This window comes from Pristis pectinata, chromosome 12, assembly GCF_009764475.1.
Source record: "Pristis pectinata isolate sPriPec2 chromosome 12, sPriPec2.1.pri, whole genome shotgun sequence".
Taxonomy (NCBI): domain Eukaryota; kingdom Metazoa; phylum Chordata; class Chondrichthyes; order Rhinopristiformes; family Pristidae; genus Pristis; species Pristis pectinata.
Window position 1 is genome coordinate 7,660,500 of NC_067416.1, and position 23,475 is coordinate 7,683,974.

The 23,475-nt window shown below is 44.9% G+C and overlaps 1 protein-coding gene across 1 annotated transcript in view; it reads right to left on the minus strand.

The window, feature by feature from the left end:
- mfsd13a (major facilitator superfamily domain containing 13A) overlaps nucleotides 1-21,417 on the minus strand; it is a 34,203-nt gene extending 12,786 nt beyond the window's left edge. Inside the window, exons 1-5 of the mRNA XM_052027699.1 lie at nucleotides 21,266-21,417; nucleotides 6,953-7,228; nucleotides 3,944-4,023; nucleotides 1,416-1,865; nucleotides 385-502 (exon numbers count right to left, since the gene is read on the minus strand). Of these exons, the coding sequence (XP_051883659.1) occupies nucleotides 385-502; nucleotides 1,416-1,865; nucleotides 3,944-4,023; nucleotides 6,953-7,114 (810 nt within the window). The 5' untranslated portion in view covers nucleotides 7,115-7,228; nucleotides 21,266-21,417. The remainder of the gene's footprint in view (nucleotides 1-384; nucleotides 503-1,415; nucleotides 1,866-3,943; nucleotides 4,024-6,952; nucleotides 7,229-21,265) is intronic.
- Nucleotides 21,418-23,475: the final 2,058 nt, after the last annotated feature.

Here is a 23,475-nt window from a genome sequence, read left to right on the forward strand (position 1 = left end):
ACCCTCCAATTCTGACCTCTTGCTCATTACACAGTCTCCATGGGCTCTATTGCTAACAGCACATTAAGGCTCCAAGTTGTGAAATTCCTTGCAAAATCTATAATGCTTCTCTGAAGCTTTTGCCTTCTTTTGGCTGAGCTTAGGGTCTTTCTTCCTCATATTTATTTGTGCTGGATGCACTTCTGTGCTATTATACATGTGAAATACCTGGAATCTTACTATATAATAATGCAAGTTGCTATAACCATCCACTGCAAGCATTCATTCTATACCTTTGTGTCTTCAGACAGAATTTACTGATTTCTTAGCTAAACCCTTCATTTGGTAAATACTGAGACTGGAATTAAAAAAACTAAGCCCTACAGAATTTTCAGCTGGGCTCACCTGCACCAGGTTCATGGACACAAACCAAACAAAGTTCTGGTGTCTGGACAGTTGTTTCAGATACTCTGCCAGTGTCAGTGTCTGCTCCTGGGCAAGAGGTGCTTGACTAATGTACAACCTGGATAGAATTCAGAAAAAAAAAGTAAATGTTATTTGAAATGACTTGGCTCCATATTTCAACCTGCTTTCCTGAATCTGTTTTGGCCTCAAATGTATTGAAGCATCCAGCCACGTACAAGTATTAACAGCTAATATTGGTACCTTAACAAGGTTCCTTTAATGCAGAAAATATTATCAGTGCTTCATCACTGTAAGGGAAAAGACAGATGTCAAGGTAAAGTGAAAATGATATTAGAAAGAGTAACTTCAAGCTTGCAAGGTGGATGGCATTGAGAAGGAATTTTGAGTGCGTGATCTATTAACTAAAGGGAGTTGCACAAGACATCAAAATGAACTACAGGTCCTCTCCAGGTTACGAACACCCGACTTATGGGCACACTGTATGTATGAATGAGTGTTTGGGAGACCAGCGGGATGGATGGGTATTTATTTGCCAGCTGCAGACAGCTTCCATCGGATTGGCGCAGGACATTGGTGTTCCTTTGTTCTCTCCACCTGCATCACCACCACCCCACCACCCCCTGGCAACAATTAGGAGCTGGGTGGAGCCGAACTTAGCTGGGAGCACTGAGCAGACTCACTCACTGAGTCATTGAGGCTGGCTGATGGCAGCTCTTCCAGTGCCTGCTCGCTCTCTTTTCACAGCAGTTTCTGTGATCCTGTCCTACACTGCTTCTGTTCATTTCCAACTGGCGATAAAGTTAGATTACAAACAGTCCTCAGGAACAGAGCCCCGTCGTAACCTGGGGACCGCCTGTACGGAGTTTGGAGCTAGAGGAGAGAGCGGCAGTGCCTATGTTGATTTTTTTTTTGAAAGCACGAGGATGGAAACCAGGAGCCATTCTAAGAGAAAGGACAAGAGTTTGAGGAGAAGGGCAGGGTGAAGGAGGGATGAACCAAGAAATACTTACTCTTTTAAAGTGGAAGTCTCCGCATGTTTGACTTCGACTTCCAACTGAAACCGTTGTCTGAGAAGCCAAGTGCATATACTAAAACCAAAAATAGAAAAGGCAGCCATCGCTGCACAGAAGAGTCTAAATGAGAGGAAGTTTTCCTTGTTCCAGACGGCGTAGGACATGAACACAGATAGGGATCCAAGGGCACTAAAAAGGGAACAGTAAAAATTCAGTCTAGTCCTGTCCTTTTCTGATACTGCCAAGTCTGCCAGTAAGGCATTATGATTGAGGTCCACAATGGTGAGGAATCCGTCGTACAGGCAAAGGCAGATGAGAAATTGTACTCCTGGCCGGGCCCACGCCACCCAGAAGGAGAGAAACGACAGTGCAAATAGAGGACCATTTCGCATTAATGCCTTCAGTCGCTTCAACACTACTTCAGGAGAGGAGATTGTAGCACCTGACCTGTAATGAAAATAAATACATTATATACTAGCAGAGGTAGTGTTAAACTATAGTATTAATGTCAATGATCAAAATTAAACAACATTAATTGGTCAACCTACATCAATAATTAAAATAACATTAAATAAGTCTTTTTGCAAGAGACATAATCAGTTAGGCATCTGCCTTGTTTGTACAGGGGTGCAAGGTTTGTACAGTACTTCAGCATTTGACCAGGCAATTACAGACCAAGTTACATCTACTTAAGTAGCAAAGAAATGTATTATTCAGAGTGAAGAAATGTATTTCCTCTTAGTTGTCTCCAAGAAAGAATATAATTCCTGACTGATTAAACCCCATTAAACACATTTTATAAATGGCCCTGCTAACCATACTGTTGACCCACACAGTCACATTCAAAAAGATGCAAAAAAAGTTATGCAATTATCCCACATAGATTCAATTCCCAAGAGTAAAACTAATTTGTAAATTTACAATAAAGTTCCTGATTTTTGCAGATTACTCCTAAAGTGGTGCTGGTGGTGGGTCCGAGACAAGAGGTTGCAAAACAGTATTCCTTGCTCTGCCAAGGGGAAACTGCTGGCAGTAACTACTTCTTTTCCATTTTTAAACAGCATGTGGACATTTTCAAAAAATGTTGCTTCTGGTTTCAATGCAACAACTGTGACCACTGATAGCAAAACCAGTTATTACATCTGCAAAATCCAAGCCATTAAGAAATGTAATCAAGATGGAGCACTGGGACAAAGTAAGTCAGTTTTAAAAAAAGGTTTCCACTGGAAAATACAAAAATACAACCTTTTCATATTTAGACACATTTATGCAATGATTGCATTGGTTTAAATGATAGACAGAATTCATGTCATTATGAGATTTATATATTTACTGTGCATGAAAGCACCAGAAAATATATGCAGTGCTGAAAAAGGAAAATCAAATTAAATTCACAGTACAGAGAGCAGCCTTTTCATAATTTTTTTCTTAAATGACAGCCTGTATATTTCATTTGCAGTTTGTTACTCAGAATAGACAGTTCAGCACAGGAACAGGCCCGTTAGCCCATGATGTTGTGCCAAACTAATTAAACTAGTAATTAAATGTCTAACTAAACTAGTCCCTTCTGCCTACACAAGGTCCATATCCCTCCATTCTCTGCACATTCATATGCCTATCTAAGAGGCTCTTAAACACCTCTATTGCATCTGCCTTCCCTGCCAGTGCATTCAAGGCATCCTCCACTGTGTAAAAAAAAAACTTGCTCCGCACATCTCCCATGAACTTACCCCCCTCACCTTAAACCCATGCCCACTAGCGTTAACCATTTCAACCCTGGGAAAAAGATACCGGCTGTCTATTCTACCCCTGCCTCTCATAATCTTATAAACTTCTTTCCGGTTTCCCTTCAGCCTCTGTCGCTTGGAGAAAACAACCCAATTTTGTCCAACCTCTCCTCATAGCATGTGCCCTCTAATCCAGGCAGCAACCTGGTAAACCCCTTCTGCACCCTCTCCAAAGCTTACACATCCTTCCTATAATGGGGCGACCAGAATTTAGTGTAATACTCCAGAGGCCTAACCAGAGTTTTATAAAGCTGCAACATAACTTCTTGACTCTTGAACTCGATGCCTCAACTAATAAGGACGGGCATGCCATATGCCTTCTTTATTACCCTATCAACTTGTGCAGTCACTTTCAGCGAGCAATGGACTTGGACCCCAAGATCCCTCTATACATCAACACTGTCAAGGGTCATGCCATTAACTGTGTACCATCCCTTTACATTTGATCTCCCAAAGTGTAACCCCTCACACTTGGCCGGATTAAACTCCACCTGCCATTTCTCTGCCCATTTCTGCAACTGATCTACATCCTGCTGTATCCTTTGGCAATCTTCTAGTTACACTAGTTGCATGTATAATTCTAAATCCTTGATTGTGGTCACTCTTGGGAACAGTAACACAAATTCTAGCAACACTTTTACATTAACAGTGCAAAATGGGTACAAGCATTTTTCTGACATCAACTCAACTTAAAAACTAAGCAGAGCTTCACCAAGTATAATATCTATTAATACATACTGTTGTGTGCTCAAAAATGAGCGGTCGCTTAGCCATCCAAATAATGGATCATTAAGACTATTCCATATGAGAAAAATGGTCTGGAAGAAAAGTGCAATACAAATTAAAATAGAAAAATGATGTAAACAGCTACAGATACCAATACTTACAAGGCCAATTAAACTTTATTAATAGTTCTGAAACTTATCACACAGCATCCATGAGCTCTCTAACAGTTAAATCAGCAAATGATTAATATTTATATAAATGGTTGAAATATTGAGAACAGATACACAAGTATTTGAAGACAGCAAATACTGATTTGAATTAATGGAATCTTTGACTTTACAAAGAAGTCTTGTGTACATAAGCAACATTGTTATGCCAAAAACCCAACATAACTGGTTCAGCCTCAGGTGTTGTCAAATTCTGGGCACCCTATTTTAGGACGAGCATCAATCCCTTGGAGAAATGCAGTGGAGATTTACTACAATAATAACCAGGTATGGAGGATTACAGAGTATCTGGACAGAGGAGAGAAACTGGAAACTCTTCTCAGAGCAACGTTTAGTGAGAGATTTACAGATATTTTCAAAATTAGAGGGGTTTTATTAGGGAGGAAACATCAGATTTTGTTTTCACTCCTTTAGCAAATACTAGCTAGAAAGAATTTTTCCACTTGACATTTCGTATGTAGAACAACAGCCAAGCTGAATAGCTTTGAACAGTTACCAGAAGTACAATAATGTTTCATGTTAAATGATATTTATTACCCTTTTCCTCATTAAAGGAAACCTTCAAGTGTTTTACAATTAAATGTTTGCTGTGATCACTTTTTGGGATCACACAAATTTCTCATCCATTTCTTGACACCCCTGGCCAGCAGTGACTGGTATAGACAAAACTAAGCACTGATTATTCATTCCATTGCTCTGTTGAATTGGTTAGTCTCTGCTCCAATCAGAAACTACTGCACTGTGGTTGCAGTTGAAACACCCCCAAGAATTCTCTATTTTTCTGATGAACATACTGCAGGGAAGTTAATTTCCCGCAGACAATGTGGCTCCACCCACATCCTTCAGATTAGTTAAACTCAAGAGATCGTTAGACTTCAGTCATAAACCCTGTTCTTTGGAAAGGGATTACTGCTTAACTTTCTCACACAGCCCACAAAAGTAGTTAACATGGCGTCAAAGAAGTCTCCCTGCAGCGCAAAATTGATCTTACTTTTTGCTACAAGAAAACAAATACTTGAAAGAAAACTCAGTCCTAGACTTGACCCTCCACCATCCCAAAAATATGCAACATAATCAGGACAATATTTCAATCTTCATTTTCTTCCAGAGGAGGAGATAATATTGGTTTGTTAGCAGAGATCATTTCACATGTTAACATACTTGATAGTTCTGTAAAACATCAAGATTACCAGCGAAGCTAAATATATAAATAACGATTTGAAACATTATGTATTGGAAACAAAACAGTCCCCACAGTGTGTCCTTCCAAATCTCACTTCCTGCCCAGCTATTATTGAGACTTCCTGCTCAGCTGATGGTTATCCAAACAAATGCATTTGAGATTCTGTTAAATAATTTAACAGGACAAGAACAAAGCACTTCATTGCCAACTTATTACAACAGATGTATTATTAAAAATACTTAGAGTGCTTCAAAAAGATGGATAACCATCATACTCCCAACCTAATGAAAAGCAGATTTTTTCTCTTCTTTATAATAGGTTTTGAACAGCTTATAAATTTTCTGACATAAATGTAGTTCTTCATTGATTTGCTTCGTACGTGGAGTGGTTAATGCACACATGTGGTGCAAATTTCAAGTCAGAAATACCCAGAATGGATTTACATATCAATTGTATCTGCCATTAGCTACATTCAGGGTTTAAATAGTCAGGGATCAAAAGACTCACCGCAAGATTGCACGTTCACTGAGAGAACAGAGTTTGCGGCAGAGACTGAAAGCATTGACTTTGGACTTCAACATTTCAAGGACTTGGCAGGAAAGGGAGAATGGAGACGGCAGTGATGATTCACAGGGACAGAGCAATCAGAGGCTGTTTGAGCAGAAGCTTGATGACAGAAGATTTGGAATGGTGGTCAAGGAACGGGGACTATCAATTTCATCTGTTTGCAATAGAGTATGGCTTGGAAGGGAAGCTTGGTAGTTAGTGGTTTAATGGCAATCACACCGAGGTAACACGAAATGGGACTGCATTTAAGCAGATACATGAACAGCAGGGAATAGAGGGATATGGATCATGTGCAGACAGATGGGATTCGTTTAGATTAACATAGTAGGTGCCCACATGGTGGGCTGAAGTGATTGTTCCTATGCTGTACTCTTCTACACTATTAGAACAGGTGAACATTGATGACAGTTTGACAGATGTTGCAGAGATGAATTACAGAAGTTACATCAGTTTAATTCCAAACACAAACCAAGCATGAACTGGTTTACAGAATTATTGTATTTCAATCTTTTCGATTAAAAAACACCAAAAATACAATCACCAAATAAAATGTATACTGCAAAATTCAAGTTAGTAACGAAATTTCCTAGCTCACACAATCTGACAGATGAAAAAGGGATGTTTCAATACAATATATCCAGAATTTCCTAATTTTGTGTATTGAGTTTAACAAATAATTGAAAGAATTTTGAAATAAATTTATTTTCACTTTTTCATCCAAGTCACATTATTAAAACATTAGCTTACGTTGAAAACTAGCATTGTACTGTACATGTTAAATAAGAATATTGTTGTTACTTAAACATGTTAAAATGTTCCTTTTCAACTTATATTTAAAGGTTTGAGCATTCAATAAAGGACAAATTGCACATAACATTTTACTTCCTGGAACACATCAACCATAACAAAATATTTATGGAATAATTTTGGCTGATTCCCATGAAACAGTAAGTTGTGACTTCATTTCTCAAGTGCTGATAAAAAAAAATTGCTACCAAATAGATTTTTTTTAAATTAAAAAGCAGAATTCATAAAATCACTTACCTCACCAATCCAGAAGGATAACTTATCGATTTTGTAAACAGACACAAATGTATCCACATAATACAGGAGAAACACATTATGCAGAATAGAGACAAATAGCGATAAGGAACCATACAGCACTGCTGTAGGAATGTTCAGGCATCTGGCAGGTCTGATCCCCATGACTTCAACTATCCATCATATCGCAGATCCAGCTCCTTGGTCATTTCATTTGGATCGTTATCGGAGAAGTCTCAAAGTTATGACAGCAACTAAAAGCTTCCAGTCCTTGGTAAGCTGTGAACCGCAATCCAAAGATAACATTAGTTTGTTATTCAAGTGCCACACAGTAAACTGCCAAATATCCAAACTATTGCATTCCCAGTATTTCTTCCCTGTAGCACTTCTTCCTCTTGGGCAAGTAATCATTCCAGTGGATTACTTGTGTATGTTCATTAAAACTAAAAAAATCAGGGCAGTCTAGTCAAGAAGTTCTTATATAAACAAATGTGGCTCCTTTATGTAATCCAAAGCCATCATTAAGTCACATATATGGAAACTAGTGTTGTGTTTCAGTGAGGTACCCTTCCCTCACACAAGCCAATTTATTTTATCATCTCACAATGTCTGACATTTTGTGTCGACATTTCAGCTTAAATGTATACATAAACAACAACGCTTGTATGGTTTGAATCCACTGTGCTAAAATTCCATTTTCACTTATTGGGTACTTTTGCAAAGAGGAACAATTGTGCACATAGAAGTGGCACCTACATGTCAAGTCAAGTGTGCCCTTGTGTGTGAACACTGATACTCATGCAGCAGACCCTGGTCTTCGGTCATCTTGGTCCACATTGCCACTGGATCAAGACCTTGCTCTGCAAGGTAACCAGTAAGTAACAGCTACCCCAAATTAAAAGAAACCACTCACAAACAACTTTTACTCCACTATATGGCTTTGGACGTGGAACCTCAAGATCCTCCCAATGACACACCTGAATGCCACTCTGCTACCACAGCTCAGAAATGAAACAGATGCTGAGACATTGAGTAATACATGACAGGAAAGAGATGGGCAGTTTAATGAAAAAGGTGGTGGGTACATCATCTTCAAAGATGGAGGGCAAACTGAAACAGGAACAGCCTTCATGGATTGAGCTTCACCATCAAATAATGAGCTATGATGGCATCTCAGCAACTCGCCCTTCAGAATTAGTTAACACATATGACCTTTTGGCTCACTCCAACTCGGAATAAACACTTGGATGGAGAAGGGAAGGCCAACTCTAATGGAGTCCTTCCCCAAATGATAGCTCGGTCATAACAAACATCCATTTCCGTCAGGTTGACAAGCACAAGATCTCATGGCAACACTCCTGGTACAAGCACTGACACCTGTTACATTTCAGCAAGGCACGGCAAAGATGTCCTCACCACTCATATCATGACAGATACCAGTGGCTGCTAGACTGACCACTGCCGAATTTGCTCAATTCTCTCAGTCAACATGACCCCAAAACATCAGCACCAACAGAAGCAATGCTGCAATTCTCAAGAACCTCACAAACAAGGTTCTTCTTAGGCAGTACCTCACACTTATACAGGAGTTAGAGTGTCCACAGCCCTGATGTCAGCCGTGAAGAGACTCTTTGGTTCTCTACCAAGAAAAGCTGAGATTGGCTTGATAGAATGACCAGATTGAGGAGCTAGGTAACCACAAATACAAGGCATTCCTGGAATGAAATCTCCTCTACAAAGGAAAAACAGCTCTATAGGTGCATTAAGGCAGAGGCCTAGCAAAGAACACAAGACCTAAAGAACAGATAGATGCAACAAATGAGGCTCAGCAACTCGCTGACTGTTAGGACATGCACGGGTTGCACAGTGCTGTCACAGCCATACATGGCCCAAACACCCAAAAGCCAACCCAACTGAACGAAGAATGGAGGGTGAGCTCATCAAGGACAGAGAGGCAATCAATTTCTGCTGGAAGGAACATTTCAAACTGTCCATTCTTGATGAGACTGCCCTTGACTCCATCCACAGCAACCTATTCTGTCCAGCCTTTCCATCACTCTTGCCCATGTCAATAAGTCCACATCACAACTACAAAGAACAACAACAGCGTCAGCAGCAAACAGTACCCCTGCTGAAGTTCTAAAACTCAGTGGCAAAGAGCTCACTGTCCACATCAGGATATACTAGGGGATCACAAATGATCCTGTGGTGATCATCTCCAATAAAAGAGGCGAATCCAACTGTGGTAAAAACAGAGGCAAGGGAAAGTCATCACTTGGTTCCTTCTCAACCACCTCCTCCCAGCAGCCACAGAGCTGCTTCTTGAATTGCAGCGGTTTTCAATAGAAACCATCTTCACTGAACAAGAACTTCAAGACAACAATGTAGGGAGCAACACCAGCCACTACACTAAAGCCTTTAACTCTATCAATCAGGAGGGACTGTAGAATGTGCTCCTTAAGTTTCACCAGTCAAAGAAATTAGTCTCCATTTTACATTTGCACTATGATGGCATGCAAGCCATGATGCTTACCAACGGGTCTACAACAGAGTCAATCTCAATAAAAATTGGTGTCAAATAGCCTGCATCATTGCCCCATTACTTCCCCAAATCTACCTTGCTGCAATGTTGCATCTCACCTCCAAACAACTTCCCACAGGAGTGAAGCTAACCTTCAGAACAAATGGGAAACAATGCAACCAAGGAAGACATTCCAGAACACAGATGACACTTGTATTTTTGCATACTTGGAGGCTGTTGTCAAGCTCAAGCAACCACCCATTCGTTCACTGCAGAGCACAAGCCTGCATTCACAGGAGACGACAAAGATCCTCTACCAAACTGCCTCCACTACAATGCACAGCCCTCCAGTAATAAAGGCTCATGGTAAAACCCTAGAAAACACACTGCTTCCCACATCCTAAGAGCAATCTCTCAAAGAAGCAGGCATCAACGAAATTCATTATCACCTTCGATATGTCAGCATAGCTTTTGATGATCAATACCTCAGACCTGGCACAAAATCTATAGTCTTCTGGGCAATGCAGATTCCTACCTTCTATATACTTCTGGGTCCTGGACTACCTACAGCAGGCACTGGTGTGCTATGGAAACCAATGTGGTGTCTACAATATCCTCCATATTAACTACAACCAATGTCCAGGTCAATATCCACCTTGTTGCAATGTTGCCTTTTCGGTAACCTTTGCAATTCTAACGACCAACCAGACAAAACCATTTCCCATTACTGAACACATCACTGCAGTTTTTCCATAATCTCACATTTTCCCCTTCCCTAAACATAGATGGAATTTCAGCCTTGAAAGGGGAGAAGGGAGCTCACCTCCATCCAGTAAGGTTAAAGTCAAAGTTCTTCTATGGGATCTATGTAAAGATTCAATCCAACCAGATGGAACAGAGATCTCCTCCATCTTCTGCTTTTGAAAGTATTTTGTATCGTGGGCTTCTGGTGAGTGGGTGCCACGAAACAGGTAATTTTCAAGTCAGCAGCACAGGAAGGGGTATCCCTGGACAGAAAAGTTGCATGATGTGGCAATAGGCAATCTCTTTACCCATAGGATAAAGGATATTGTTTACAAAAACCACGTCAGTCGGTATAAAAAGCACGTTACAGCTTAGGTGGAGGTAGGGCACCAAAAATGGGAAGCGTAATATATAACATCGCCCTTGCCTTTACACGTGTAGATATTCAGAAACTCCTGTCACAACTTATGAGCTTATGCATTTCTGTATTTAATTTTTTTTAACCAGTTTGACAATCATGGCGTGATTTTGTATTCGGGCTAACATTAGCCTCTGAAACTAAGAGATCAGTGAGGCAGGGGATAACTCACTAGCAGAAATTAAGAAAAACTAGTAGAAGACTGAAATTCAACAGCATTTCCTCCATTTTTTTTCTTGAGGAAATAAAACCTAGCAGATATTGGTTAAGAGGCATAAACAGAATGTAAAAGCACAGCTCAAATTTATTTTTAAATCACTTGGCAGAAATGTTCCGATCATTATTTCCTGCATTTCTATTTTTATATTTTGTTTTACAGACTGTTATTTTCATTTAGCTGCCCTGTGCTTCTGGCTATTCTGTAAGTAATGTTTTTTGGATGACAAGGTTATAAGCAATGAAGAAGTCATCAGCCCATTATTCAGCATGACAATGGCGCCTTATAACATGATTCATGAAGTATTGTATTCTAGTGATTAGGCATCTCAGAATTTAAATATTTGATCATTCTTTTCTAAAGCAGTTTTTGCAGAGTAGATGGACAAAGAGAACTCAACTAATCCTACTTAAAGAAATTTGGGAAAGACTGACAATTCTGGAAAAGAGTGATCAATCACTGTCATCAATATCAAATAGGAAACTTCAGTAGGTTTTAGGGTGGAATGAAACAAGTCAACTAATGGGATATGAAGTTTAGAAACTTAGTAAGGGAGAAACTTATTTAGATGTGCCCAGATGGACTGAGTCCTCAGCTGTTACTATGATAAAAGTATAAACTGAACACTCTAAAAAAAACTGATGTCAGAAAAACTCCACAAAATAAATAAGTATTAGAAGAGAATCCACATTGGCTGAATAAACATCTACTCTACACATCCAATTATAAACAGCAATCCAAGTACGAGAAGAAAAGATGTTCCTTAGTTAACCAGGAAAAAAATTATAGGTTATGGTTTGGCAAATATTTGATAAACGGCTCACCAGATACGGAAAATGAAACTAAAAATACTCCAGCTGGAATGTTTGGTATCACATGATTAACATAAAATACAACCAGAGGCATTCATAGCCCGGCAAAATGCAAATGAAGGAAGGTCCCCATTTAACTCACACTTCCAGATTAACTTGCTTCTCTCAGTTATAATTGTGGCAGTGCATTACAATTGGGCTCAGTGCTTTAAAGTTGCTGAGAACATAGTCTAGGCAATGACGCACGTGATGACCAAATGAGATTTATTAACTTCTTTGAGCTGCCCCACCAATTGTTTCCTGCCTTCAGTGACGGCACAGCTGCAAGTGTCAGACAGACTTCAGATGCCTTTGGCTGAACTTTCAGTCACTTTTTCACTTCCCTGGCTTGACTGGCTACAAAAGTCTGCTGCCCAATTCCATCACTCATGGGATAAGATAAATATTACCCTTCCAAGGCTTAGCAGAAAGGCAGAAAGTTGGCTACACGTTGGACGTCGATGAGAGGGGAGCTGGGTGACAGGAGGTAGAGTCGAGAGGGAGGATATCAGGCAATCAGTCTTATTGACTGGGCAAGGATTCATTTTAAAGCTATTTCCACCATGCAAGTTGCACAACTGAGCCCATTTATCAACTCCAACAGAAATCCAAGTATTTGTTTGAGATTCCCAATTATGTGGACAAAGTACATGAATGTCAAAAACAAATTGAGAATTCAGTACAGACGAAAGTCACATCACTCACCATTAACATTGGTGCCAGCTCTCCAACTGAGGTGCCTCCTCCAATCCCATCTTTTAATACATTTCTTCTTTAAACATACAATTCCATCAAATGTCATGACTGAGAGCTTCCATAAGCACATAAAGAACAGTAGTAGGTCATTCAGCTCCTCAAACCCGCTCTGCCATTCAACAAATTCTTGGTTGATCGTCAACCTCAAACATCACTTTTCTGCCCTACCTCCATATCCCCCTGATTTTTTTCCAATATCCAGAAATCTATTGATCTGTTTTCAACATGGCAGAGACTGACAGATATTTGAACTACAAACTCAAGGGGTATGGGGAGAGAGCAGAAAAGTGGTGTTGAGGCCAAGATTGGATCAACCACAATCTCACTGAATGGCAAAGGAAACTCACTGGGCCAAATGGCCTGATTCTGTTTCCCATGTTCCTTGTGGGTGAGGCGAAACCAGTGGATGTGATTTTCAGAATGTTTTCAATAAAGATCCTACACAGGTGGTTCATCAAAATTAGACTGCATGGAATTAGGAGATAATATATTAGTGTGGATTAAGAGTTGATTATAGGTCCTTCTGATGCTGCCAGGCTGTGACCAGTGGGATCAGTGCTTAGGCCCAACTGCTTACAATCAACGTCAACTATTTGTTTGAGGGACCAAATGTCACAGAACTAAGTGGGATGGCAAGTAGTGAGGATAGAAAACAGACTTCAAGGGATTAGGAAGGAAAATGGTATGTTGACCCATATTTCTGGGTGATTTGAGTACCACAGTAATTATGTCTTACAGCAATTATACACATCTGCCGTGCAGTTTTGGTCTCCTTGCTGCTAAAAAAAGATATTCTTGCTTTTGGAGTACGGTAAATATTCACCAGCCCAGTTCCTGGGATGGCAGGTCTGACATACGAGAGATCAAATAGGCTAGACATCTTCTCCGGTATTTAGAACAATAAGAAAACTTCACTGAAATGTAAAAATGTCTTTCGGGACTTCAAAGAGTAGATGGGAAGAGGATGTTTCTCCTGGCTGAAGAGTCTACAATGGAGGAGGGTTCAGTCTTAAAAAAAAGCTACATCATTTTCGATTGAAATGAGGAAAACAACCTTCACTCAGAGGGTGGTAAATCTTTGGAATTCTCTACCACAGAGGCTCACCTTCAATATCAGCTTAAGATGAAGTACTTTTTTTTATAATTTTAACATCAAATAATGTACCCATACCATACCACAAACCTAAAAGAGGAGACTAGATAACCAGGAACATAATAACCACTGCGTGTTAAAAGAAGAAAATCACCCCAACCTTCAACTGAGTATACACAATAAATGCTGGGGATGTTTACATTCTGAGCAAGAAAGAACTACTGCCCTTTTGTCAGTTGTCTTTTTCACACACTTAACACAAACTCTTTCAAATTTACTTTTCTGTCCCTTCTGGTTCTCTTCAGGTTCTGTACCCCCAAACAAGCAATCCGTTGGATTACCTACTTTTAAAATCATGCTCAACAGTTGGTCCGAATGACCTGGCCATTATCCCATCCTGTACTGGGGAAAGGGGAGCAACTACTGCTTCCACTGAAGATGGTCTTGTGTACAGTAGACATGTGATTTCTTAATATACAGTCTTGGAATACTTAAAAATTTATTTTGTACTTCACAAGAACCCAGGCTGATGAAGAGCCAGTTCCAACTTCAGATGCCCTATTCTTTCACCAAGCTCCCACCCTCTGCTACTTTTCAATTTCCACTTAGCAGCTTCAAGCAGTTTTTCTGACTCAATTTCCTTCACCTAACTAGATGAATTTTGCTTCAGGCGTTACAGCGCATACTCTGGAATTCCCTGGCTAAATCCCCATTCTGCCACCTGCTCCGATAATATCCTCCTCAAAATCCAACTCTGAATAACTCTAGTCACTTTGGAAGTACTTACCATTCACTTTTTGATTTCAACTCTGAAGCAATTTAGCACTTATTGCTACATTAAAAGGCACAACTTAAATGCTTTGCTATGGCTGTAATGTTTTCACAGGAGAAAGTACAGAGGGAAAATTATCAACAATCACTAAGTAAATACAGAACTTGAATTCCTGCTTCCCCAGTGACTCACTGCCTTTAAGTCAAATGAATGTATTAGAGAGCTCAGTGTTTCCACTCTGTAACATCTAACTAACCTCAGCCAGAAAGGCAAAATAAGTGTTAGATTTTCCCTCTACATCACTGCGATGATAATGACGCATGTGACAGCTTGGGTCAAATCTAATTCCTTGATTTTTGACCCAGCTGGTGATGCTTTGGGACCTCACCTCAGTGAAAGGAAATGTAGAAAGGGAAAAACAAAGGAACCAAAGAAGCCAGAATAAGTTTTTCACTAAAACCAATGTCATTTTTCTAAGCTCCAGCGAGTATAGCCTCAACCCACTCAACCTGTCTTCATACATCAACCCTATCATCTCAGGAATTAACCTTGTAAATCTTCTCCACATTCCCTCCAAAGCAAGTGCATCCTTTCTTAGGCATGGAAGTCAAAACTGTACCAGTACTCCCAGCGCAGTCTCATCAGCGCTATGACCAGTACATTGTGGATACCCAATAAAGATTGGGTTCAGGTTTGATATAGTGGTCAAACAACCTGCTGACATTAACTACTAATTCTCACTTTTGAATTGGGGCCTCAACATTCAGGAGTTCAACTAGACCCAGTAAAAAATGTGCTAGCAAGGTATTAGTCTACCACCACCTGAACGCCGCCCCCTCCCCTGGATCCACCTGTCACCTTTTGCACCACCCCTTCCCTCCACCTTTTTACACTAGCTATCTCCCCTCTATCTTTTAGTCCAGATGAAGGGTCTCGACCCAAAACATTGGCTGTCCATTTCCCTTCACGGATGCTGCCTGATCTACTGTTTCTCTAGCACTGTGTGTGTGTTGCTGGGGTTAGTAGTGGTTTATTCCTTCTCCTAAGTGAAAAATAGGACAAAACATTGGAAAAAGCATTGCATTTCAAGGATGTCTCTTAATACAAGGATATCCCAAAGTGGTTTACAGCCAATTAGCACTTTTTAAAATTATGAAATAGGAAATAAAAAAACAAAGTTGCACAGCAAGGCCCCACGTGTAGAATTGTAATAATGGACAGCTGTTTTGTTTTGCTGATTGAGAATTAAACGTTGACCAAAGGGAAGTGCCCTTGTTTCTCTCTGAAATTGTGCCATGGAATCTTTTACATCAGAAGGGCTAAAAAGAGCCTCAGTAAAAATGTTAGAACTGAAAGGTGACACCTCCAGCACTCTAGCACTCACTATGTACACCTAACTATGGCCATTTGGCTAGTGGAAATTGAAACCACAACCTTTTGACACAGGCAAATGTAACCACCAAGTCAAGCATTAAGCACCAATGAATTAAATGGATGGAATGTTCTAGCTATTTCAGTCTTACCCAATAGCTGATTGAGGTGTGGGAAGGAATGAGAGAGAAAAGGTGGAAGACAAGGAAGCAAAAATAAAATAAGTTGCCCAAAACTTCACAATAAACTTCCCTTTAAAGTGCATTTCCCAAGTACCCTCATCACCTTTTAAACATCCAAGATTTACTTTCACAATGCTGTTCAACATAGTATACCAAATATCATTCACAGTTAAGACATTTCCAAATGTAGGATTTAAAATGAATTTTAATTAAGCAAAAATTGTGAAACACCCAGGACTATGCATACCTGCTCAGCCAATCTGCCATCAACCACACTTTGTTATCTTCAGTTATTTTACCCAATGTTTTCACCCATCGCCCAAAACTCAGATTCTGATTTGCACCAGGCCTCGCTCACGCGCACTGACCTTCAACAGCTCCCAACCTCAGATTTTAAAATTCTCATCCAGGTGTTGAAACTCCTCTTCTATCTTAAGCTTCTTCCCCTCTGCCATCAGATTTCTGAATGATCCATGAACCTGTGAACACCACCTCATTGTTCCTTTTTTTGCACTACTTATTTCTGTAATTTATAGATTTATGTCTTTGCACTGTACTGCTGCTGCAAAACAACAAATTTCACGTCATATGTCAGCGATAATAAATCTGATTCTGAGCACTCCATCTCTGAACTCTGCAGTATCTATTTTCCACTTACAAACTCTGCACTCATCTGCCCCACCCCCTTCACCCCACCACTGGTGGCACAATCCCAAGCAATTTAGACTCTCCCTAAATGTCTCTATTTGATCATCTACTTTAGGACTCTTAAAAACTATTCCTATGCAAGTTTTTCGCCTTCCTGCTAATAATCCCTTTAATGACTCAATGGTTGGTGTCTCACTGCACCCCTGTAAAACATCTTGGACCATCTTTGCTATACAATGATATAACTCAAGTTCTCAAGCTGTTGAGTGAGAAGGTATAGCAGAGCCTGCATTTCCAGATGGTAACCAGAGATTGAAGGGATGAGTTCTCCAAAAAGAAACTTAAAACAACTACTATTAAACAACCCAAAATACACACCTTTGACTTCTGTCTGTAATATGCATGCAATTTCTTTTCATTGTAAAACCTCATTTTACAAATCGCAATTGCTCCTCACATTAAGAAACATGAAGGTGACAGAAGTAGTACTCTAAAGAGTTAGGTCATGAAATTGAGATCAAGACTTCATTTCGGTGTTAATATGATAACCATGCAATGAGCAGCATATAAACCAGGACACCTCCAAAGTACCTCCAAAGGGGAAAGAGGAATGAACACACAGAACAGGAGATTGAAAATGGAAGCAAATGTGCCATTTCTGATGAAAATTTTTGAAAAGGATGGTCTTGGGGGGAGGAGGGGGAGAGGGGTTGGAAAGGAAGGGAAGAGCAGGGTGGTGAGGAAAGTTTTATCAGAGCTTACAGGGCTTGACAAGGTAGACACAGGGATGTTTCCCCTGGTTGAGGTGTCTACAACCATGGATCAGTGTCAAAACATGATGTTGGGAAGAAAAAAAAATTCATCCAGAAGGTGGTGAACCATGGAATTCTCTACCCAAGTGTGCAGCTCATTCACCGAGTATATTCAAGGCAGAAATTGGTATATTTTTAGATATTAAAGGGATCAGGGTATGGTGTAGGAAAGTGGCACTAAGGCAAAATATCAACCACAACGATATTGAACAATGGACTAAGTACAACGGGACAAAGAGCCTACTCCTGTCTCTGATTATATATTCTTACATTCCGTCACGTGTATTAATCACTCAGAAGACATTTCCTTCCAAGAATGCTATGCTTAAAAAGGATTAAAAAAACCAGGAGTGATCTCTCACAGCCTCCAAGTTCAGTAAGACGAAGGGATAGGAGGGACTCATAAAACCCAAATTCTCATCATCAATAGGATGAAGACCCCCAAGAACAAGAGAGCTTCTCCCTGTCCTGTTTCTGGGGAAGAGCCCCCAGAACAGGACCCCTCTCCCTTCCCTGTTTCTGTGAAGAAAAAGCCTCCAGATCCTCCTCTCCTATCCCTGCTCCTATGTTCCTGGTCCAGCCCCATAGACACTACGGCCAAGAAAGCACACCAGCGCTTCTACTTTCTCAGAAGGCTAAGGAAATTCGTCATGTCTCTAATGACCCTCACTAATTTTTACAGATGCACCATAGAATCATATATCACACTTTGGTATGACAACTGCCCAAGACTAAAAGAGATTGCAGAGAGTTCTAAACACAGCCCAGTCCATCACAAAAACCAGCCTCTCCTCCATTGACTCTGTCTACACTTCCCACTGCCTCAGGAAATCAGCCAACATAATCAAAGACTCCTCTCACCCTTGTCATTCTCTCTTCTCCCCCCCTTCCATCAGGCCGAATATACAGAAGCTTGAGAACATGCACCACCAAGCTCAAGGACAGCTTCTATCCACTATTACAAGACTCTTGAACAGACCTCTTGTATGATAAAGATGAACTCTTGATCTCTCAGTCTATCTTATCATGGCCCTTGCACCTTATTGTCTACTTACACTGCACTCTCTGTAACTGTAACACTATATTCTGCATTCTGTTATTGCTTTTCCTTTTGTACTACCTCAATGTACTGATGCATGAAATGATCTCTTTGGATGACATGCAAACAAAGCTTTTCACTGTATCTCAACACAGGAAACAACAATAAACCAATTACCAAAAAGCCCCCAACCCCTCATCTCCCTCCCTTGTTCTTGGGTAGAAGAACCCAGATTCTCCTCTTCCTACCTTTGTCTTGGGGACTAGGCCTCAGCCAGCCCCTCTCCAAACACCTGTTCTTGGGGAGAAGCCTCAAGACCTTCCTGATCCTTCCTTGTTCTTGGGTAAAGCCCCCAGCCCCTCCCCTCTCTCATTCCTTCCCTGTGAAGATAAAGCCCCAAAGACCCTCCATCTTCCCTTCGCCATGAAGATAAAGCCCCCCCCCCAAACCCTCCCTTCCCTTCTTTGTTCTTGTACAGAAGCCCCCAGACCCTCCTCTTGTTATTGGAGAGGAGCCTCCAGACCATCCCACCAATCCCTTCCTTGTTCCTGTGAAGACAAAGCCCCCCTCTCTTCTCTCATTCCCCGGTAGGAACCACCCCCGCCCCCCTCCTCTCCAGTTTCTCTCCACCACCCCCTCCCGTTCCGCTCCCTCTCCTCTCTCATTCACCTCTCTACCTCCCCCTCCTCTCCCATCCCACCGTCCCGTCCCCCTCCTCCTCTCATATTTGCTCCTCTCCCGTCCCTCTCCCTCTCTCTCCTCACCTCCCCCCTCTCCCCCTCCCTCTCGCTTCTCCCCCCTCCCCCTCTCTCTCCCTCCCACTCCCCCCTCCCTCTCTCTCCCCCTCCCTCCCCCCTCGCCCTCCCTCCCCCTCCCCCCTCGCCCTCCCTCGCCCACTCCCTCCCTCCCCCCTCTCGCCCACTCCCCCTCTCTCTCCCCTTCCCTCCTCCTCCTCTCCCTCCCTCCCTCTCCCTCCCCCCTCTCGCCCACTCCCCCTCCCTCCCCCCCTCTCGCCCACTCCCCCTCTGGCCCCTCCCCCCCCCCTCTCTGTCCCTCCCTCCCCCTCCCCCCCCCCCCTCTCCCCCCCTCCCCCCCCCCCCCCCCCTCCCCCCCCCCCCCCTCCCCTCCCCCCCCCCCCTCCCCTCCCCCCCCCCTCCCCTCCCCCCCTCCCCCCCCCCTCCCCTCCCCCCCCTCCCCCCCCTCCCCTCCCCCCCCTCCCCCCCTCTCCCCCCCTCCCCCCCTCTCCCTCCCCCCCCTCCCTCTCTCTCCCCCCCCTCCCTCTCTCTCCCCCCCCTCCCTCCCCCTCCCCCTCCCCCCCTCCCTCCCTCTCCCCCCTCCCTCCCTCTCCCCCTCCCTCTCCCTCCCCCCTCCCTCTCCCTCCCCCCTCCCTCTCCCTCCCCCCTCCCTCCCTCTCCCTCCCCCTCCCTCCCCCCTCCCTCCCTCTCCCTCCCCCCTCCCTCCCCCCTCCCTCCCTCTCCCCCCTCCCCCTCCCCTCCCTCCCCCTCCCCCTCCCCTCCTCCCCCTCCCCCCTCCCTCCCTCCCCCCCCTCCCTCCCTCCCCCCTTCCCCTCCCCCTCCCTCCCCCTCCCCCTCCCTCCCCCTTCCCCTCCCCCTCCCTCCCCCTTCCCCTCCCCCTCCCTCCTTCCCCCCTCCCCCCTCCTCCCCCCCTCCCCTCCCCCTCCTCCCCCTCCCCCCCTCCTCCCCCCCTCCTCCCCCCTCCCCTCCCCCTCCCCCCTCCTTCCCCCCCCTCTCCCCCCTCCTCCCCCCCTCTCCCCTCCCCCCCTCCCCTCCCCTCCTCCCTCCCCCTCCCCCTCCCCCCTCCTTCCCCCCCTCTCCCCCCTCCTCCCCCCCCTCCCTCCCCCCCCTCTCCCCTCCCCCCTCCCCTCCCCTCCTCCCTCCCCCCTCCCCTCCCCTCCTCCCTCCCCCTCCCTCCCCTCCCCTCCTCCCTCCCCCCTCCCCTCCCCCCTCCCCCTCCCTCCCCCTCCCAACTCCCCTCCTCCCTCCCAACTCCCCTCCCCTCCTCCCTCCCATTCCTCTCCTCCCTCCCCCTCCCTCCCACTCCCCTCCTCCCTCCCCTCCCCTCCTCCCTCCCCCTCCCTCCCCCCTCCCCTCCCCTCCTCCCTCCCCCTCCCTCCCCCCTCCCCTCCCTCCTCCCTCCCCCCTCCCCTCCCCTCCTCCCTCCCCCCTCCCCCCCCCCTCCCCTCCCCTCCTCCCTCCCCCCTCCCCCTCTCCCCCCCCTCCCCCTCTCCCCCCCCTCCCTCTCCCCCCCCTCCCTCTCCCTCTCCCCCCCCCCTCCCTCTCCCTCTCCCCCCCCCTCCCTCTCCCTCTCCCTCTCCCCCCCCCTCCCCCTCCCCCCCCCCTCCCTCTCCCCCCCCCCTCCCCTCCCCCTCCCTCTCCCCTCCCCTCCCTCCCTCCCCCTCCCCCCTCCCTCCCCTCCTCCCTCCCCCTCCCTCCCCCCCCCCTCCCTCTCCCCCCTCCCCTCCCTCCCCCCTCCCCCTCCTCCCCCCTCCCCTCCCCTCCCCTCCTCCCTCTCAGCCCTCCCTCCCTACCTCCCCCCTCCCCTCCCCTCCTCCCTCCCCCTCCCTCCCCCCTCCCCTCCCTCTCCCTCCCCTCCTCCCTCTCCCCTCCCCTCCTCCCTCCCCTCTCCCCTCTCCCCCCCCTCCCTCTCCCTCTCCCCCCCCTCCCTCTCCCCCCCCTCCCTCTCCCCCCCCTCCCTCTCCCTCTCCCTCTCCCCCCCCCTCCCTCTCCCTCTCCCCCCCCCTCCCTCTCCCTCTCCCCCCCCCCTCCCTCTCCCTCTCCCCCCCCCTCCCTCTCCCTCTCCCCTCCCTCTCTCCCCCCCTCTCCCGCAGGAGCCCCCGGCCCGGTCTCCCCTCGGACCTACATCCTCGCCTACCTTTCAGAGACACCTCTCCATTAATCCGCACCATCGCCTCCCTCAGTCCCCCCCGAAGGTGACGATAACAACTGCCTGAGTCTCCATCGCCCGGGCCACGGACGGACAACTCTCGCCACAGCTGACGGAAGGATCGCGGCCACCCCGCTACCCCTCGCTGGACCTAACCCCGCCCTCTAACCGCACTCATTGGTCGAAACCGGCCACGGACGGTCGACCCTAGCACCTCATTGGTCACGCCTACCTGTCACTCAGACGCCGCCGCAGACGCCCGCGGGCCCGCCTGCCTCCTGCGCACGCGCACTGGCGTTCAGGGTCAGCCGACACGCGCGCGCCGCCGTCACACGGGGGGGGCAGCGGGGGCGCGCGCAGGCGCCGGCGCTTTGATTGACAGGTGGTGCAGACGTGGCGATCCCGGGGAATCCAGAGGGGGTGTGTTGGCGATGCAAGGATTAGTGGTAAAAGGATGCGGGGGAGTGGGCGAGGGGGACAGAGGGTTAGCAAAATGCCGTTTGCAATAAAGTTGCAAAGGGACGGAACCGTTGTTTTTTTTATTCCTAGGAAATATATTTTCCACATTCTTTAATCTTAAATAAGAGAAGTAAAAGCGTTGGTTTACAAATACTAAATAGTTGAAACAAACGTTCCTTGTTAAAATTCAAATGCAGATTTTTTCCAGCGATTTCAAAAAATGAACTTGCATTAATGTGGCGTCTTTCACGGTGTCACAAAGCGACGTACAGCTAAATGCTTTTGCAGCCCAGTCACTGTTGCAATGTGGGAAAACGCAGATTACTGTATTGTTGTTGCCTGGTTATGTCAAAGGTTTATCTCCCCTTAAATGTGACTGCAATTACATTAGGCCATAGCGTCATTAAAATGACTGAGCAGCGTAACGTTGAAAATAGTGGGAGGTTTGCTTATCCCATCACGAAGATTGTCGCTTATAAAGAAATAACATGCCTCTATGGAACTGTGCTGGGCAGAAGAACGTTGATTCCCCGTGTGGAATACCTGAGATGCTGTAGAAACTTGTGTTACGAAAAGCATCTTTTATGGAGGCTGCTTATAGATACATACCGCCTCAGAACTAAAGGCTGCTCGCCTGCTTGTTGCTAAGCAACAAAATATTAACAAGATCATAGGGCTATGAGAAAAACATGACATTTAGAGTCATAGTATTGGTTTATTATTATCACTTGTACCGAGGTACAGTGAAAAACTTGTCTTGCATACCGATGGTACAGGTCAATTCATTACATAGTGCAGTTACAATGAGTTAGTACAGAGTGCATTGACGTAGTACAGGTAAAAACAGTAAAGGTACAGAGTAAAGTGTCACAGCTACAGAGAAAGTGCAGTGCAATAAGGTGCGAGGTCACAACAAGGTAGATCATGAGGTCATAGTCCATCTCATTGTATAAGGGAACCGTTCAATAGTCTTAGCACAGTGGGGTAGAAGCTGTCCTTAAGTCTGGTGGTACGTGCCCTCAGGCTCCTACCCGATAGAAGAGGAGAGAAGAGAGAATGTCCTGGGTGGGTGGGGTCTTTGATTGTGCTGGCTGCTTCACCAAGACAATGAGAGGTAAAGACGGAGTCCAAGGAGGAGAGGCTGGTATCCGTGATGCGCTGATCTGTGCCCACTACCCTCTGCAGTTTCTTGCAGTCCTGGGCAGAGCAGTTGCCATACCAAGCTGTGATACATCCAGATAGGATGCTTTCTATGGTGCATCAGTAAAAGTTGATGAGAGTCAAAAGGGACAAACCAAACTTCTTTAGCCTCCTGAGGAAGTAGAGGCGCTGGTGAGCTTTCTTGGCCGTGGCATCTACCTGATTTGACCAGGACAGGCTGTTGGTGATGTTCACTCCCAGGAACTTGAATCTCTCAACCCTCTCGACCTTAGCACCATTGATGTAGACAGGTGCATGTACACCGCCCCCTTTCCTGAAGTCAACGACCAGCTCTTTTGTTGACATTGAGGGAAAGGTTGTTGTCATGGCACCATTCCACTAAGCTCTCTATCTCCTTCCTGTACTCCGACTCATCGCTGTTTGAGATACGGCCTACAATGGTGGTATCATCTGCAAACTTGTAGAGTTGTACAGCGTAGAAACAGGCCCTTCGGCCCATCACGGCTTGGCTGACCCTCATGCCTATCAATACTAATTCCACTCGCCCGCATTAATTCCATCTCCCTCTGTGCCCTGCT